The sequence below is a fragment of the Sitophilus oryzae genome, unplaced genomic scaffold (assembly GCF_002938485.1).
Source record: "Sitophilus oryzae breed Bouriz unplaced genomic scaffold, Soryzae_2.0 scaffold_261_pilon_pilon, whole genome shotgun sequence".
Lineage (NCBI taxonomy): Eukaryota > Metazoa > Arthropoda > Insecta > Coleoptera > Curculionidae > Sitophilus > Sitophilus oryzae.
In genome coordinates this window covers 17,773-36,045 of record NW_022146820.1, presented here as the reverse complement: position 1 = coordinate 36,045, position 18,273 = coordinate 17,773, and the positions used below count along the sequence as shown (strand labels likewise).

The window sequence follows — 18,273 nt, the reverse complement described above, 5'->3', positions numbered from 1 at the left end:
TAGACAAGGACAGCAATGTTTCTGTCTAACTATTGTCTAACTTCACAGTTTAGGAATTGACAGATTTGTTCTCAGAACAAATCGAACAAATTTCGACGCCATTTTAATTCTCCCGTTTAGTTTTGTTTTGTAAATTCAATTTGATATTTCGCCTGAAATTTATAAATATAAAGGTAATAAAGCATATAAAATATATATTACATGAAAATCCTGAGAAAAAGACGTTTCTGCAGTACTAGGTATGTCCCATGTATATTAAAAATAGGTAGTAAATAAACACTATTTCCATGTTTTTAGATGCAAAAAAATTTGGTTTATATGTTTATGATCGGCGATTTTATTGAAAATGGAAACAATTTACAGCAAGGTAAGATCATTTTTTAACTATAGCCAATATTAGTTATCTCCAGTATGTGCGATTTATTGTCAATAATACAATAAATCTGTCTGATCTAATCTGGATTGTTATCCGATTAAAAGTCTCTTTACTTCTTTGGATTCATTCAGTCTTTGGGAATAATGGAGCTTTTTTAATTAGTATATTGATATTTTTACATTGTTAATTTTAGTATAAAAAATGTGTTTTTCTGTTTTCAGGTTTGGTTTGTTATGGTATAAGGCTCCCGTTTTCATGTTCCTGCCCCCGTTTTCTGTTTCTGAAGGCTGTGTTTATTTATTTACAAATTACTGTAAGTCATACTTATACCTTACTAATTTACGTTAAAACTGCATATAATTAAGTAATTGATATAGAAATCATTCAATTCTTTATTTTTATATTTATTTAGTCACGTTGTCTCACATTTCAAATAAATATGTTTGAATAAATTTTTATTTTGTTTTATTTATGATAAGAAAGAGTACAAAATACATTTAAACTGAAAGAGGTGCCCACCATTGAATAACCGGAAACGGAAATAAAAATGAAGCCATCATGTCAACCTGTCAATTGAAAATTAGTTCTCCAGACGACAACGAAGGCTTTCGGTGGCGTATCGTGTTTCCACGATTTAACACAGAGTTGACACTTCTTTCTAGTTAATTATTTTATGGTTCGCAGTGGTAATGTTTTATAAAAAACGCTACAGAATAATGACAAGACAAGTGACATCTGTCTAAAAAAGACAGCGATTTAGAAAGACAATTTGGTTATGTAAAATTTAGAGTGATAATTTTGATTATGCAAAAGAAATACGTATTATTTTAGTTTACTGGTTGCCTAACGATTAACTTTAATTTAAAAACAAATCCCCAACGTAAATAATAAACAAAACGTTTAAACAAAAACAGACCACACAAAACAAATTGTTGGTTAGTAGCAGTTAGTAGTGGTCACGAACAAAAAGGTTTCAAACTAACTACCTAGAAAAAGAGCGAACAATCCACTAACTGGACCAGAACCGTTTTGCTTCCCAAATGAAATCGGGAAGAATCCATCCGTAACCTGGAATGGGAATTCTCCAACGGTCTAAGACACTCGAAGAAATTTCTCAGAACTTACGACCGAGAAAAATCAAAGAGTAGATTGAAGCTGAGAAACAACGACGAATGCAGATTCTGTGGGGAAAAATGGGGACACACCAGATACCTCATCAGTGAAATTATCATCGCTTCAGTTTTTTTACTAGCAGACCTTGCAGTCGAACATTGTTCTTTTTAGAACTGCTTGTAGTTTTATTTATTGTTAACAGCCATTGCAAAAAACTCATCGCAATCTTATCAGAATATTTTGAACGGGAAAGCAGTCATAATAGCCCTTTATGTCCCTTAAGTACTGTTAAGAAGGTCAGTTATGTTGATGAAAATAATAACTGTTTTTATATTTATAATTAATTCATTTAAGTTTCCTAAAATGTTTTGATTAAAAGAAAATATGTAAAAGTCGGCAACGCTGTGCCGGTCAAGCTCAATCACGTGACTAAAAGTTTATTTGGTATGATCTACATATCCACAATCCATGTTATTTATACATATTATTTGTATACATATTTCAGTGTAGGAAAAACAACAGTTTTGTTGTAAAACTGAACCCGCCAGTTCTTTGTCTACACACAAGGTTTTACTTGATACGTTTTGACTGAACAGGTAAAATGCTATGTGTAGACGGGGCTTTATAATTTTTATACATAATAAAAAGTTAAAAATTTAATTAACGAACTAGATATAATCACAAGGTGTTATATCCGAATGACAGTGTGTATCCAAATCCAAACAAGCATTTTAACAATCAATAAAACGGCGTACCTGGCAAACGTCAGCCGAACAGAAGATTAAAGATGGAATAAAAAGTAGAAAAAAGCCGTCTGCCTGTTTCGTGCATGCATTAAAATTAGATTTCAAACAGGATGTTTGAACTTAAAACGTTTCATAGACCATACGAGAAATTATCTTAAGAGCCTGCGTATTTAGATCTAGCTTTTCAAAAATAATTTATGTACGTACACTTCAGAATTTTTAAATATGTTTTTGACTGTACTAAATGGGAATGATTTATATTGAGTAATATTTTTTTCTATTTATAACTCTATAGAAAAGAAAATATCTATAAATGTAGGTATATTAAAAAAAAATTATTCAAACAGTATCGAGCTCCTTTCAAATATTTATTATACGTATTTTCCTATTGGTTGATTTTTTTCTTCTACTGAGAAATTTGCCTTTATAAATCCCAAAGAAAACGATTTTAGGTCGAATAAATATTATCCTCTTAATTGGGATCTGTTGTTGACAATGCGGAGGAGAAAAGCCTGGTTATAGAAAGCCAATAATTGAGGAGCAATTGATTGAAAAAATTGCCTTGATAATTCCTATTTTTTTTATTTATTATTAAACCAATTTGAAAATAAAAAAGCATACGAAATTTTATGAGCTATTTAATATAGTGATTTTTTTATGTTAGCAATAAAATAAAACTTTAAGAAATATGATTTTTTTTAACCTGGCTGGGCAATTAAAATGAAAGAGTAAAGGAACAGAAAATACATATATGTACATACCTATCCCATATCCTTATTTCTGTGATAAAGGGTTTAAATAGCCGGCGCATTCACCATTTTGTCATTATACTCTAGATTTTGTAAGTCTGGTTAAATTTATACATTTTTTATATTATATAAAAAAGTTAAATAAAGAAGTAATTTCGATTGATATTATAAAATGATAATCGTCAACGCATGTGGCGATATTACGATCAGAGACGAAATAAAAACATTCAATGGGATCAAAATTAAAAGAAAAACGGATAATCGCTAAAAAAGTTGAAACCAAAGTAATCAAAGTCATCCTTGCAACTTCGTGTCGACTGGATAAATAATAATAATAATTTTTAATAATCAGTATTTTTTCATTTAATGAATAATGAAATTAAGATTTTACGCTAACTAAAAAATTCAAAGTCTGAAGTTTGGGAGACTTCTAGAAGTACCTTAGAATTTTAATGATAATGACGAAAATTAAAGAATATTGAATACTTAGTAATAATTCATTAACTATAATATAATATATAATTAGTAGATATTTTGGCAACATAGCTAGTTATAGTATGTCCCTTGATCAGTAAGAATTAAAATTACTGATTTAGCTGAATAGATGATGATTTAGATGAAGTTACAGGGGGATCAAAAGTGTGCCATGAGTTACTTCGATATAGTGATGAGCAAATGGAAGACCAAGACTCCTTCGTGTCTTGTGCGTGCAGTTAATAAGTAGTTTTAATCTTGGTATTGCAGGGTCCAGTCATGATGTTGGTCTTGTTGCAAAATTTTTGCAAGTCTTGCATTTTTAATAGATTTTTTACTAGATGCACTTTCTGCATAGAAAATCTTTAAATAAATGGTATTTTAGTAATTTAATGCAAATAAAACTTAAAAAAAAATTCTAGAACATTATTGAATCAGCGTTTCTTTCTTTAAAATGTTATGCAATAGTCGGGAAAACACTATTTGTAATAAACTTGAACAAATAAGTCATTTTTTATGTGAACATAACGGTTCATAAAGTTAATGAAAACAGTACGGTTCTGGTCCAGTTAGTTGGAGTGTTCGTTCCTTCCTAAAAAAGCTGATTATAGGCAAAGAAAAAGCAAATGATCTAGCTAGGAAAGGAGCGAATACTGGACCAGAACTGTTCTGTTTTCCAAGCGGGAACCAACTGAAAGCGGAACTGAAGAATCTGGAAGACTCCTTCCGTAACCTGGAATGGGTGTCCTCCAAAGGTCTAAGACACTCGAAAAAGTTCCTCAGAATTTACGACCGAGAAAAATTAAAGGTTTTCCTTGATTTAAGTAAAAACAATCTACGGATTGTCACGGGGTTTCTAACAGGACACTGTCTCCTCAATGAACACCTCAGTAGGCTGGAGCTGAGAAACAACGGCGAATGCAGATTCTGTGGAGAAAATGGGGAAACACCAGAACACCCTATCACTGAGTGCGCCGAGACGACGATCATTCGTGCCATGAACTTTGGTATGGCTGATGTTGAGAATGGAGAGGATCTCTGTGGAGCCGTCTCAGATAATGGCTTTTGTTAAAGCCCTGAGACTGTATGATGAGTTATAACTCGTTATAACTGAAGAAAGGGGAACACATAATAGATCTGTAAGGTCGCGGTGCTTAACTCCCCTCCTAAACATTCTACATTCTTCAAGACCGCAAGAGTTTTCCATCTTTGGTCTTGGTCTTGCAGATCTAAAGCTAGTTTTGATCTTGCTTTTTGTGCAAACCAATATCGCAAAACTAAAACCTCATCATTACTTCGACAAAAAAGGCTGTGCTCGACTAAAATTTTCGTGAGATTTAATAAATTTATGTTGGCACCTTCAGAAATTTCCACATATAGCATATTAACTAAGATCATCACCTCATATTTAACACCCTTGCAAAGCCCATTTACTGATTTTAGTTCAGTTATCATAACTTGAGCGAATTACATAAATTTCTTTGTACAAGATATAGATACATTCTGACCAATTCGTCTTGTCGACAGCACTCCGTCCTCACACAAAGTGACCATAATTCACGCGGGAAAACGTCACGTCAAGCAAAGGGTTTTGCTTCTGGTGGGCGGCTCGTAAATTCGGCCTCGGTCGCCCGCTTTTTGGCACGTCGCCTCTAGTCGACGCCGCCGCCGAATCTGGTGTCGGGCGACGACGGCTCCAGGCCAGAGCGTCGCGGTGCCGTCGCCGACGCCGCGGTTCTGCGTACCGACGACGCACGAACGAGAAACGGTCACGCGATGCCCGCGAAATACCACGTTTGCGAAGGAACGGTATCTCTCTTTTATGACAATTTTAGTGTTTTTTATCGATATAATGTGGGTGATTCCATTCTAAAGCCGAGGACAGACTAACGAATGATACCATTCGTTCGTATTGTAGCATTACTACCCGTTCGCATCGGGTGACATGACACATTTGAAAGAATCTTTTCTTTCGCTTAGGGATGCACGATTCGAATCGATTTTTAATCGAAGATCGATCTTTTTGCCCAAAATATTGATTAAAATCGATCGATTTTTATCAAACGATCTTTTGGTAGAATCGATCTTTTTTCAAAATCGAAGATCGATTTTATTTATACATTTTTACAGGGTTATTTATTTGTTATAATAAAAAAAAACACCTTAGTTTTGTTTGAAAATTTGTTTACAGTGCATCTCTAATAAAACGCCATCTAGCAATGAATTGAAAAATTAAGCTTAAGTGCTCGCTACCTTCTCGCTACCGCATGCGCCGATGTCTGTTGTTCATCACTTTGACATTAGGTGTCAGATTTTTGTCGGTGATTCCCATATTTTTATATTTTAGATAACAGAATATTTTTTGATTTTAGCTTCTTTCTAACCGACTGATATATCAAAATTACAGAATTTACCGGTACAAATTCTGTGTCAAAATCATAATAAGCATGCAAAAAGCCGAATAATTCTATTTTAACATTGTCATAGTATTTTTAATTTTTACAAGTATGTCTCGATTTGTGGGTGTTTCTGATTCAGTTTGGGATGACTCTTATTCAGTTTCAATTTTAAATGTGTTAATAAACGGTTTTACGATTTTTCTGTATCTATTTTTTTTATAATTATATTGTATTTTAATTATACCAGTACACCAATACCAAAGCCAATACATTCAGAATCGAATATCGATTATTTAATAAGATCGATCTTTTGTTTCCGATTTTTTTCTGGATCGATCTTGTTATGTCCGATCTTGAATCGATTCAAAATATCGATTTATTTTATTTTTGGGACATCCCTTTCGCTAGCATTTCCACCGTTCGTACTCTTTCCAGTTCCTGCATTTTTACCGATACGTTCACACTAGGGTGCACCAAAAAAATTTTTTTTGGTGCACACAGTTTTTTTTTCTTTTTAGTTAAAATCTGCTAAAACGTTTAAGCTTTTAATATTAATATTAAGAGCTGCCTCATCGTGATTTTCTATTTCATTTAAGTAACACGAGGAAACAAATTCTTTTTGTTTGGAATTTTATTGCGTTCTAACAAATAAAAAATAAAGAATTATACAGGGTTGTTCACCACGTACGACACGGGTATTGTAGCTAAACGATTAGATTTTTACAAATTGTAAGTTTTGGGTTCGTTGAAGGACTATTAGAGCTACAATTTAAAAATAATTTTACAAGATACAGAGTGTCCCAAATAAGTAAAAAAGTATTATAGTTGTATTTTTAAATGGAACACCCTGTATATTATTCTATTTTCGGATTTTACGATTGAAATAAAGGTAAATTTGATTAAGGTTTATCATTAAACCTTACCGTTTTTTGAAATATTTTTCAATTTTGTGAAATTGCAGTAAAAATTTTAAGGCTTCATTTCTCCAAGGGTATCAAAGTTTTTAATACTAAGTATTTGCTGAAGATTATTTATTGGTCATATATTGTGTTGCAATAATAAAAATTATACTACGTTATACAGTGTCTAAAAATTTATATTAAATAATTACTAGTTTTAAACGGCAATAACTTGTTTAATTTAAACGGAACACCCTGTATATTTTACTATAATCAGATGCACAATTTAATTGTCTATTAAATTGTATTATACCAGTTTTTACCTATCTCTTCAAGTTTTCGTAGAAAATGCATTTTTTTCACAGCTGATTCTAGTAAAATATACAGGGTGTTCCATTTAAATTAAACAAGTTATTGCCGTTTAAAGCTAGTAATTACTTAATATAATTTTTTAGACACTCTATATAAAGTAGTATAATTTTTATTATTGCAACACAATATCTGATCAATACATAAACTTCAGTAAATATTTAGTATTAAAAACTTTGATACCCTTGGAGAAATGAAGCCTTAAAATTTTTACTGCAATTTGACAAAATTGAAAATATTTCAAAAACGGTAAGGTTTAAGTATGATAAACCTTTATCAAATTTGCCTTTATTTTAATCCTAGAAAATAAAAACGTAATAATATACAGGGCGTTCCATTTAAGAAAAATACAACTTTTATATTTTTATTTATTTGGTACACTCTATATCTTGTAAAAATATTTTTAAATTGTAGCTCGAATAGTCCACGAACCCAAAACTTACAATTTGAAAAAATCTAATCGTTTAGCTACAATACTCCGTGTCGTATGTGGTGAACAACCCTGTACATAAAAAGAAAAACAATTTTCAACATCAACTTCAAAATAACCAAACTAATTAAGGAAGACTGGATAAGCGGTGTATTCATTCAAGCTGATAGCTCAAAAACGAGAACTAGAATAGGTATAGCTGGAAAATTGTGACAAAGAATGTCACAATTTTCCAGATGAAATATCGGCTATCCCCTATTGTGTAGTGTAGAAGAAATAATAAGGCAGGAGAGAACTCAGGAGTGGAACTCTGTAACTAAATAGCGATGAAGAATACTGTCCTTGGCCGTAGAAACTAAACGGCAAGCGACAATATTCTTCATCGCTACCGATCGCTGTTTAGTTCCACCCCTGCTTTCAGTTGCCATCGTCATACATAGCCAAGAAGCGCCGAAGGCATTTAATTCCATAGAAGTAAATTATAGCCTAATATGGGATTGTATAATTCTAAAATTCTGAATACCATGAGAGAACTCAACCTGAGCACCGAGGCAAGATAATCACAAGAGCAGCGAATAGGCAGATAAAATCAATGCCATTCGGATAGAACATGTTTGGCGATGTCTATCGACAATTCACATAAGTTTTTGTGCGGTTTTGTAACTTTGGACGAAACATACATGACAATACCATGGAACAATCAAAGCATTGTGTTTATCGGGGTGAGCGTGCACCAAAGAGGGGCAAGGTGCGTCTACCGACCAACGAGATCATGACCACAGTTTTTAGGATGCACAGAGTGTCATTCACATCAATTATCTTGAAAAGGGTGAAACGATCACCGCTTTGGGACAAATACGATATTCCAATTCGCATTTGGCGAAGGAAAAGTTGCTGTTCAATCAAGACAATGCACCGGTGAATGCACCCCGTAAATTGGGCTACAAACTGCTACTCCATTTGCCATAGTCTCCAGATTTAGCCCCCCTGTGAAGATAATTTGGGTTGAATAAGAACCTCGTCACTGAAGCCCATTTTGAGGGCATTTTTCAAACATTATTTGAAAGGAATCAAACAGCCCTCTGGTCGGTCTTTTCTTCCTTATGTTAACATTTTTGGCACTCAAATGGTACCTGATCTTGATAGATACATCTTCTTTCATATGATCGAGAATTTATGATTTCGTCTTTTTATTAAAGTAGATACTATTAGCCTTAAAGGCATGTTTAAATATCGTCCTGTATATTACTTTTAAAGCTAGAGAGAAAAAGAGAGAATTTGGAGAATGAATTTAGTAAATTATGACGTTGTGCATTTCAGGTAGGTAACACTAACGAACAACAAAAAGCTCCCATTTCATCCACCGTAACGAATCGACTAACACAATGGAAAAAATAAAAGAGACGAGAGCAAATTCCAGGCTCACGAGCACCATTCTGAATCAGAGGCCTGACCTTTTCTGCTATATGTATCGGAGTAACGATTTTCCGTCACAATAGGACGACTGACTGACTACGTACTTTCCATCGTTGTTTCTCTTCGGTTTCCGTAACGTTGGATGTTTGTTCAGCTCGTTCTCTCGTCATTAATCATTCTATGTATACAGTTAAATATTTTTTCTATGCTGTTTTTGAATAAGACGGATTTGGGAATTTTTCTAGAAAGTGTTCATCAAAGTGAATTGGAGATTATTTAAAAAAATTGATAAAATAAAGAGGAAGTCCCTGTAGGCGTTGAAGAAAAATCTGAGTTAGAGAATCCATAGAGTCTAATCACTAACTAGTAGAGATGAGCAAAACTGTGATTCTCCAATCGCAATTGATATTGCTATTGCGATTTTTAAATCGCAGTGACTGCAACCTGCGACTGTGATTTTAATGTTTAAATATTGTACTAGGTATATAATTGTCTGTGAAAATATCTATAGTTTAAAAGTCCGAGTTAATAATAACAAGTAGTTCTCAATTATCTAATTCTTTATCCATTTCTTAAAAAACATAAAATAATTATTTTTTTAAGATGGCTCACCTCTATAACTTTTTTGTTTTTTTTTTCAGATAAAAAAACAGATTTGCTACATTAGTACATGACATAAACCAGGATTGATTGACGTATTCAATTGATTTGTAATCAATCCTGTTTTACCATAAATAACTAGAACTTTTAATTTTTGAATGACACCCTCGGTATTTTTCAAGGTATTTTTATTACTTTATTCGTTTGAAAAAGACACTCTGAATAGAATGACATGTTATCATATATCAACTTTTGACATTTCCGCATATAGTTTAATTGGAAATTGTAACACGGTTCATAACGACAATCTGACTCGAACTACCAAGTATTTGGTACCAAATTATTCGAAAAAATTTTTTTTTCTAAATATGCCAATGAGCCACAAGACACGAAAAACAATAGACTATCAAACCTTTTTTTCCAAGGCATCTTGACTAAAAATTAGTGTTTTTGTTTTTAACACAGCCATGATATTCTAGATTGAAATTTAAAATACGAAAATGTCAAAAGTTGCCATATGATATGCCATTCTATTCAGAGTGTCATTTTGTATGGAATAAAGTAAAAAAATTCCGAGGGTGCTATTTAAAAATCAAAAGTTGTAGTCATTTTCGGCGAAACAGGAACCAAAAACAACTGAATACGTCAATCAATCCTAATTTATGTCATATACTAATACACCAAATTGGTGCACCACTCTTGAGAAACACCTGGTATATTATTGATCGTGGCCCTAGAAAATAATACCTTCTCTGTAAATAAATAATATATCGGAGAGAAAATTCAAACACTGTTTACTATAAAATGCTTCAATAGACCACAAAATTACATTCGCAACAATATCGCAAATAGCAACTCCTAAAAATTCAAACTCGCAGATATAAATCACAGTCCCAGTTTACAAAATCACAATCGCAGCCAAATCGCTAATCGCAACAAAGTCGCAGCTGGCAGCTATAGTAATACTGGTTGCCTATATTGAAACTCGCAAATAGGAGATATCGCAATCGCAGTTTCCTATGAAAGAAAATCGCAGGTTGCGATTACACTTTTAAAATCGCTGGGATTGAATCGCAGTTTGCGATTTTTTGGTCATCTCTACTAAGTAGTCTACATGTTTAATTTCTGTCAATGATGAAATTTAAATAAAAGTTTCTTTATAAAAAGATTTTTGAAATTAATATCTTTATTTTGCACCATCTTGTAATATACACAATTACACAAACAAGTCAAGAATCAAATTCCTCTTATAACGATAAAAATATCACAAAGCACTAAAATCATCCAATTCCAAAAATAATTAGTCAGATGAAGGTGAAATACTTGAAGGTACCAAAAACCTGCGGTACTGCTATTCGAGTTAAGAGACGAAAACAAAGAACAGCCATTAATCAAATCGTGGTACGATTTCGTTTTACAAAATTCGACACTGAGATACATGCGCCCACAGGCAATGTCGGCAATTTTTCTTCTTGGCAGTACCTACTAATTAGTGATTGAAATTTACACACACGCTCAGATCAGTATGTCAAGGTAATCTCCTATATAAATTATATCTCGAATGATGTAAATCATTGACAAAAAAGAGATTAAGTCGTCCTGTTTAGTGGCAAAATTTATTAAATTTATAAACAATCTATTCAGAAGTTACCTGATATAGTATACTTCAATTGAACTGTAAATAAATAAAAATGTACAGAACAAAAATGACAACAATTCTCAAATCAGATTGTTCAGGAACTTGGAACACCCACAAAAGAAAATTCCTAGCCCTTCCAACTCCCAGTGAATGACATCGTTATCCAGTGTTGCCACAAGCTACCTAACTAAATAACAGAACATACCGTATGACCGAAAAAAACGGCGTCTATTTGGCTTGGAAATGACAATCGATGACATTCCTCATGTAATTTTACAAATAAAATGACAGCGATCTTCATTTCGTAGCTATCGCTGGCGCCGTTTTTTTCGATCATATTGTATACAGGGTTGTTCACCACATACGACACGGAGCATTGTGGCTAAATGATTAGATTTTTACAAATTGTTAGTTCTGGGTTCGTTGAAGGACTATCAGAGCTACAATTTAAAATATTTTTACAAGATACAGAGTGTGCCAAATATGTAAAAAATATTATAGTTGCACTTTTTTAAATGGAACACCCTATATATATTATACAATTTTTAGATTCTACGAATGAAATAAAAGGTAAATTTGATTAAGGGTTTATCACACTTAAACCTTACCGTTTTTTTAAATATTTTCAATTTTGTGAAATTGCAGTAAAATATTTAAGGCTTCATTTTTTCCAAGGGTATCAAAGTTTTAATACTACATATTTACTGAAGATTATTTATTGATCAGATATTGTGTTGCGATAATAAAATTATACTCTCTTATTAGAGTGTCCAAAATTTATGTTAAATAATGACTAGCTTTAAACGGCTGTAACTTGTTTAATTTAAATGGAACACCCTGTATATTTTACTTAATTCATATGCACTATTTAATTGTCTATCAAATTATATTATACCGTTTTTTACCTATCTCTTCAAGTTTTCATAGAAAATGCCTTTTCTTATAATTTAGACCTCATTTATCACTATACCCATGGAATATTGACATTTTAGATTATTTTTAAAGATGTAACAAATTATGAAAGAGTATAGATACTAATATTGTCGATATAGTTTGATTATTTCATTAAAAAATTTAAAAAAAAATTAAAATATTATTTGTTAAAAGGACCAATTAATATGATCCTAGTATTCAGACTACATATTAATTGACTGCTTATTGTTGATTAATCAATACTAAAACTAAAAAAAATCCAAATTCAAAAAAACTGAATTTTTGCATGTGCATTAGACAGTATAAATTTTATTTTTAATTTTTGATGAATGCTTATTTTTATAACAGAGACGTTAATTTTCGTAAACTTATTATTATATTGATTTCTGAGTCAAATCCACATTTATTTAGAATAATTTATTAATTAAAATAGTATGTAATTAACTAATTTTTGGGAGGAAATTGTATTTAATAGGTATACTCTTTTACAAAGATTTAAATAGTTTTCTGTTTGTAACAAATAGGCTTGCAATATTATTATTTTTGAATAGTATTTTGTACATATCTTACTTTAAAAAAAAATCTAAAATGTCAACATTCCATGGGTATAGTGATAAATGAGGTCTAAATTATAAAAAAGGCATTTTCTTCGAAAACTTGAAGAGATAGGTAAAAAATGGTATAGTACAATTTGATAGACAATTAAATTGTGCATCTAAATCACGTAAAATATACAGGGTGTTCCATTTAAGTTAAACAAGTTATTGTCGTTTAAAGCTAGTAATTATTTAATATAAATTTTTGGGACACTCTGTATATGGAAGTATAATTTTTATTATTGCAGCACAATATCTGATCTATAAATAATCTTCAGTAAATATGTGGTATTAAAAACTCTGATACCCTTGGAGAAATGAAGCCTTAAATTTTACTGCACTTTCACAAAATTGAAAAATATTTCAAAAACGGCAAAAGTTTAAGTGTGATAAACCTTAATCAAATTTACCTTTATTTTAATCGTAGAATCTAAAAATAGAATAATATACAGGGTATTCCATTTAAAAAAATACAACTATAATGTTTTTTTACTTATTTGGGACACTCTGTATCTTTTAAAATTATTTTTTAAATTGTAGCTCTAATGGTCCTACAACGAACCCAAAACTTACAATTTGTAAAATCTAACCGTTTACCTACAATACTCCGTGTCGTATGTGGTGAACAACCCTGTATAGATGACAAAAATTCTAGTCCATTTCTTATTAACAAAAAACAATTGTCCTTCACCGTAGATCCATAGTGTTCAGAATTTTTAACTAATAATTCCCAAAGAAAGGCTTATTGTTTCTAAAAAACAGTAAAAGGACAAGTCGTTCTTTCTTTACAGAACTCGAACCACTCGAGACAAACGAACACGTGACGCAAAAAATGGCCTTCCCACTCGAAAATTTTAATTAAAAAACACGGCGCTTTAAAAGCCGGCAGCTTAATTCCGTGTCGCTGTTCAGTTCATTCCGAGAGTTCAATTTCATTTGTCAAATATTTACCTCTGAGCTGACAAAAATTTAAACACCCCTCGCTCGATTCTACGGCTAGCGCGAAAATCTTTGCAGATATTTTTCTGCCGCGTAGGGACTTTTCCTAAAGTACAAGTCGATTTATTGGGGCCACTATTGTCTAAAGTTTTCGAGTCTATTGTAATGGAAAACCGTGTGCGGCTGGCAGTAGTCGCCTGTTCCTTTTGGTTAACGAAAATTTACAGTGGAAGTTAAGGAGTGTTTATTTATTTATTTATTTAACGTTTCCAGGTCTTTTGTAAGTTTTATTTGTGTTTGGTGGAGAAATAAATATATCTCCAAGGTATTGACAGTTTAAGAAGTTTATTAAAGCTTTAATAAACTGTATAAGTCATATATAACCGAAATCTCTCCTTCACATGACAACTAGATGAAAGATATTAGTGACGTTATTACGGCATTTCGTAAATTGCTGCACATCGTTTCTGGCAATTGCCATTTGATTTGAGATTATATCTTTACTGACGGTTATCGATCAATGTCAAAAATATATATTAATAGCGTTGTCAAAGAAAATTAAATTTTAACTAAAATGCCTCGTCGATTTAGTAATATTGAAGGTGCTTTCATCGCGAAGTTTATTAATTACTTTAAAACAGAAAGAGACGCTGGTAAAGCACTCTTACCCGATGATGTCGTATATGAAGTAATAATATTCTTATGTTAAATTGATTGTGTTTTTCTCTTCTTCTTCTTCTTCTTTTAGAAGGCGTATCGCCTGTTTAGTTCTGGTTTCCTCCTCGTCTAAGCAACTCTTGCGAGGTTGACTGCCAACTGTCTTGCCAACGTTTAGGTGGTCGTCCAGTAGGTCTTCGCCTCGCCGATTTAGTAATATTGAAGGTGCTTTCATCGCGAAGTTTATTAATTACTTTAAAACAGAAAGAGACGCTGGTAAAGCACTCTTACCCGATGATGTCGTATATGAAGTAATAATATTCTTATGTTAAATTGATTGTGTTTTTCTCTTCTTCTTCTTCTTCTTTTAGAAGGCGTATCGCCTGTTTAGTTCCGGTTTCCTCCTCGTCTAAGCAACTCTTGCGAGGTTGACTGCCAACTGTCTTGCCAACGTTTAGGTGGTCGTCCAGTAGGTCTTCTGCCATGGGTACGTTGTTGCGAATTATTTATGGCCATTCTGTCGGGGCCCATTCTATTGACATGCTGGTTTCATTCTCTTCTTCTCTGCCTTATCCATCTGACAACGTCGTTTGTTTGGCACTTTTCTCTTATGTCTACATTTCTCTGTCTGTCCCTCAATGTGTATCCAGTTATCATTCTTAAGGTCTTCATTTCAGTAGTTCGTAGGATTCTCTTTGTTACTGATGTTTCAGCTCTGGTTGCACCACCATGTCATCACTGGTCGTATGCAGGTTTGTATATTCTTGACTTACATTCTGTACTCAAATGTTTGTTTTTCCATATGGGATATTTAAGATGTCCTGATATTGCGGCAGCTTTATTGGCTTGTTCCTTACTTCTTCTTCCAGAAATCCTGAGCTTGTAATTTTGCATCCGAGGTATTCGAATGACATTATCTGATCAATAGTTTTGTTTTTATTACCAATTTGCACCGTAGAGAGCTCCTTTGTAATGGTCATGCATTTGGTCTTATTTGTGGAAATTTGCATGTTAAGATTTTCTGCCTGTCTATTAAAAGCTTGTAGCATTCTTTGGAGGTCGTCCTCTGACTCTGCAATAAGTGCTGCGTCATCGGCATAGCATAATATGTTTACTTTATGCATTCCCATTCGATATCCTAATCCAGTATTCTGGACGGTTTTTATTACTTGATCCATGATTGTGTTGAATAACAGAGGGCTGAGACTGTCGCCTTGGCGAATACCAGTTCTAGTTCGAAGATGCTGCGTTAGGGTAAAGTTTGTTCTTATTTGTGTTGTTGTGTTTGTGTTAAGTCCTTGATAAATTCTGTGAGTTCTTTCGAGACATTACTGCTTTCCAAGATGGTGATGATGTCTTTTAGTTGAACTCTATCAAAGGCCTTTGTTAAATCTATAAAACATAGATAGGCTGGAGAGTTATATTCTAAGGATTTTTCAACTAGTTGCCTGAGTATGAATAGTGCATCGGTAGTTGATCGGTTTCTTCGGAATCCTTGTTGTTCCTCGCTTATTGGCACTATTGAGGGAGATTTTGTCCGCAATGATCTTAGTCAGAAGTTTTAGCGAGGTGCTCAGTAATGTTATTCCTCTATAGTTTGCTGGGTCTGTGTTTATCTCCCTTTTTTAAAATGGGTATTGTTATACTTTGTTTCCATTCTTCTGGTATTTTCTTATGTTGTAAATATAATGTTAAACAGTTTTGTGTATTCCTCTATGATAGCCGTGCCTGCGTTTTTTATTAGCTCATTTGGTATTTTATCTTGATTAGGAGATTTTCTATTTTAAGTTTCCTTATTGTCTCTTCTACTTGCTTTGTAAGTGATTTGCGCATAATCTTCTATATTATCTCTTTGGCTTGTCTCTTGTGCTTCCATTGGTTCATCTGTTTCTGCGTATAAGTCTCTGGAAATATTTTTCCCACATATCTTCTGCAATTGTTCTTAGTTGTATTGTTTCATTTGTTTCTCGTTTCAAACCCCTCAACATCTTCCCAATACGTTTTTTGTGCTCCGTACATATCCGCCTCCATTTCGCCAATACTAAATCGCTGCCAATATTCTTCTTTAATTTTCGTACTCTATTATTAGTCCTGTTCCTTATTTCGGTATAGAATATTTCGGTTCTCCGGTGTTGAAGCGATTTCTTGTATTGTAAGTATTTTTCCTTCATTTCCCTTGTAATGTTCTTGACTTCTAATGTAAACCAAGGTTTAATGTTCGGTCTTCTATTGTGTGATACAGTACGTGTTCCTAAAGCTTCTTTAGCACCTTTGCAGATGTTTTCTTTCAGTTTATTCCAAGCTGTGTTAGGAGTATCAAACTGTGCTATGGGGTTAAGAGTGACAAGTGTTTGGCATCTGTTTGAATAAAGTTGTTTAGTGCTTTCGTGGTTGAGGGATTCTATATTGAATTTTTCAGTTTTTATCGATGGTCTTTTTTTGGATAGCGGCGCACCTATTCGTATCTTTCCTAGCATAAGTTTGTGATCTGTTCCAATGTTGGCTGAGGATAAGACTCTTATGTCTATTATTTGTTGAGGTAAGAAACTTCGATTGGTGATGATATAATCGATTATTGATTTATTGTTTCTATTGTCATAGAAGGTGTATTTGTGTTGTTCTTTATGGGGAAAATATGTGTTGTTTATTCTCAGTTCGTTCTGTCCACAGAATTCGGTCAAAATTTCGCCATTTCAATTAGTTATATTCTCGTTATATTTTTGTTTTATTCCATCCACTACCTCGTTTCCAATTCTTGCGTTTAAATCCCCTAACAGAATTATCTTTTCATGTCTTGGTATTTTGTCTATCGCTGACTGTAGATTTTCGTAGAAGTCCATTGACATTTCTTCAGGTTTATTAATGTCGGTTGCGTACACTGATATAATGTGAATGGGTTGGTCAAACATAATATTTACTCTCAGGATTCTGTCGCACACGTATTCTATGCTTTCTATATTCTGTTCATATTTATCATTTATAGCTACTCCAACGCCTGATGTTGCTCTTTGTCTTTTGGTACGCCTGAGTATATTAAAATTGTGTTTTTACATACGTAATAGAGGAACCCTTAAATGGCCATTACACTACTCGCGAAATAGGCTGGTAATGCTCTGCGCCGCTGCGCGCTGATAGTCGTTTACAGCGCAGCGGATAAAGAATACTGTATCGTAATACTGCTTTCAATTGACAGAGTGGATGGTTGCCGGAGTCAGTGTTGCTAGAACTACGGATTAATCCGAAGATTTGCAGATTTTGGGTACAGTTCATTAATAATACGGATTTTCTATCATTAAGCAATTTAATATAATATTATAATAATAAGACAAAGAAGGGCGTCAGAGTTCGCTGTTATTTCATGTGTAAAATATTATGGTAAATATCAATAGTTCGTCATTTCCAAGCCAACTAAACGACTTTTTTCGATCATACGAAATATTCAGTACCTATAAAAGAAATTTTATGTTTGTTGTTTATTCTATTGTTTGTGGATTTTTCATCCAAAGATATATGTTCGTCAAACGTATTACGGATATTACACAGTTTAATATGGCAACACTGTCGTTTTCAGTTCCACACCGACTTCGATATGCCTTCGCTAGCCGAATTAGAGAAAATGAGTGTTTTATGCGTTGGTCGCAAAACGAGTAGAGGCTCCACCTTACAGCACTTGAGACGCAAGGGGAAATCAAATGAGCCTTGTCACGAAATCACCCTTTAGGTTGCGTATCTTCCCAGTTCTTTCCATCAACACTTAAAATAAATCAGGGTCTAAAATACCTACTTGATACTGATAAAACGGACCTCGCTCAATTAATAATTTAGGAATATGGACTTTTGGTTTTCATTAATCACATTTAATTTTGTCTATCTTTTATTATTTGTCTGAGGTATACACAAAGTTTACAGAATTTTCGGTAAACTCTGATATAAGTCTA

The 18,273-nt window shown here is 33.0% G+C and overlaps 1 protein-coding gene across 1 annotated transcript; it reads right to left on the bottom strand.

The window, feature by feature from the left end:
* Positions 1-16,215: 16,215 nt before the first annotated feature.
* Positions 16,216-17,359, bottom strand: LOC115884473 (craniofacial development protein 2-like; the record flags this gene model as incomplete). The annotated part of the gene is made up of 2 exons (XM_030903068.1): positions 16,216-16,995; positions 17,077-17,359. Coding segments are annotated over 2 exons (1,063 nt in total), but the record flags the coding sequence as incomplete, so codon positions are not given.
* Between the last annotated feature and the right edge of the window lie 914 nt (positions 17,360-18,273).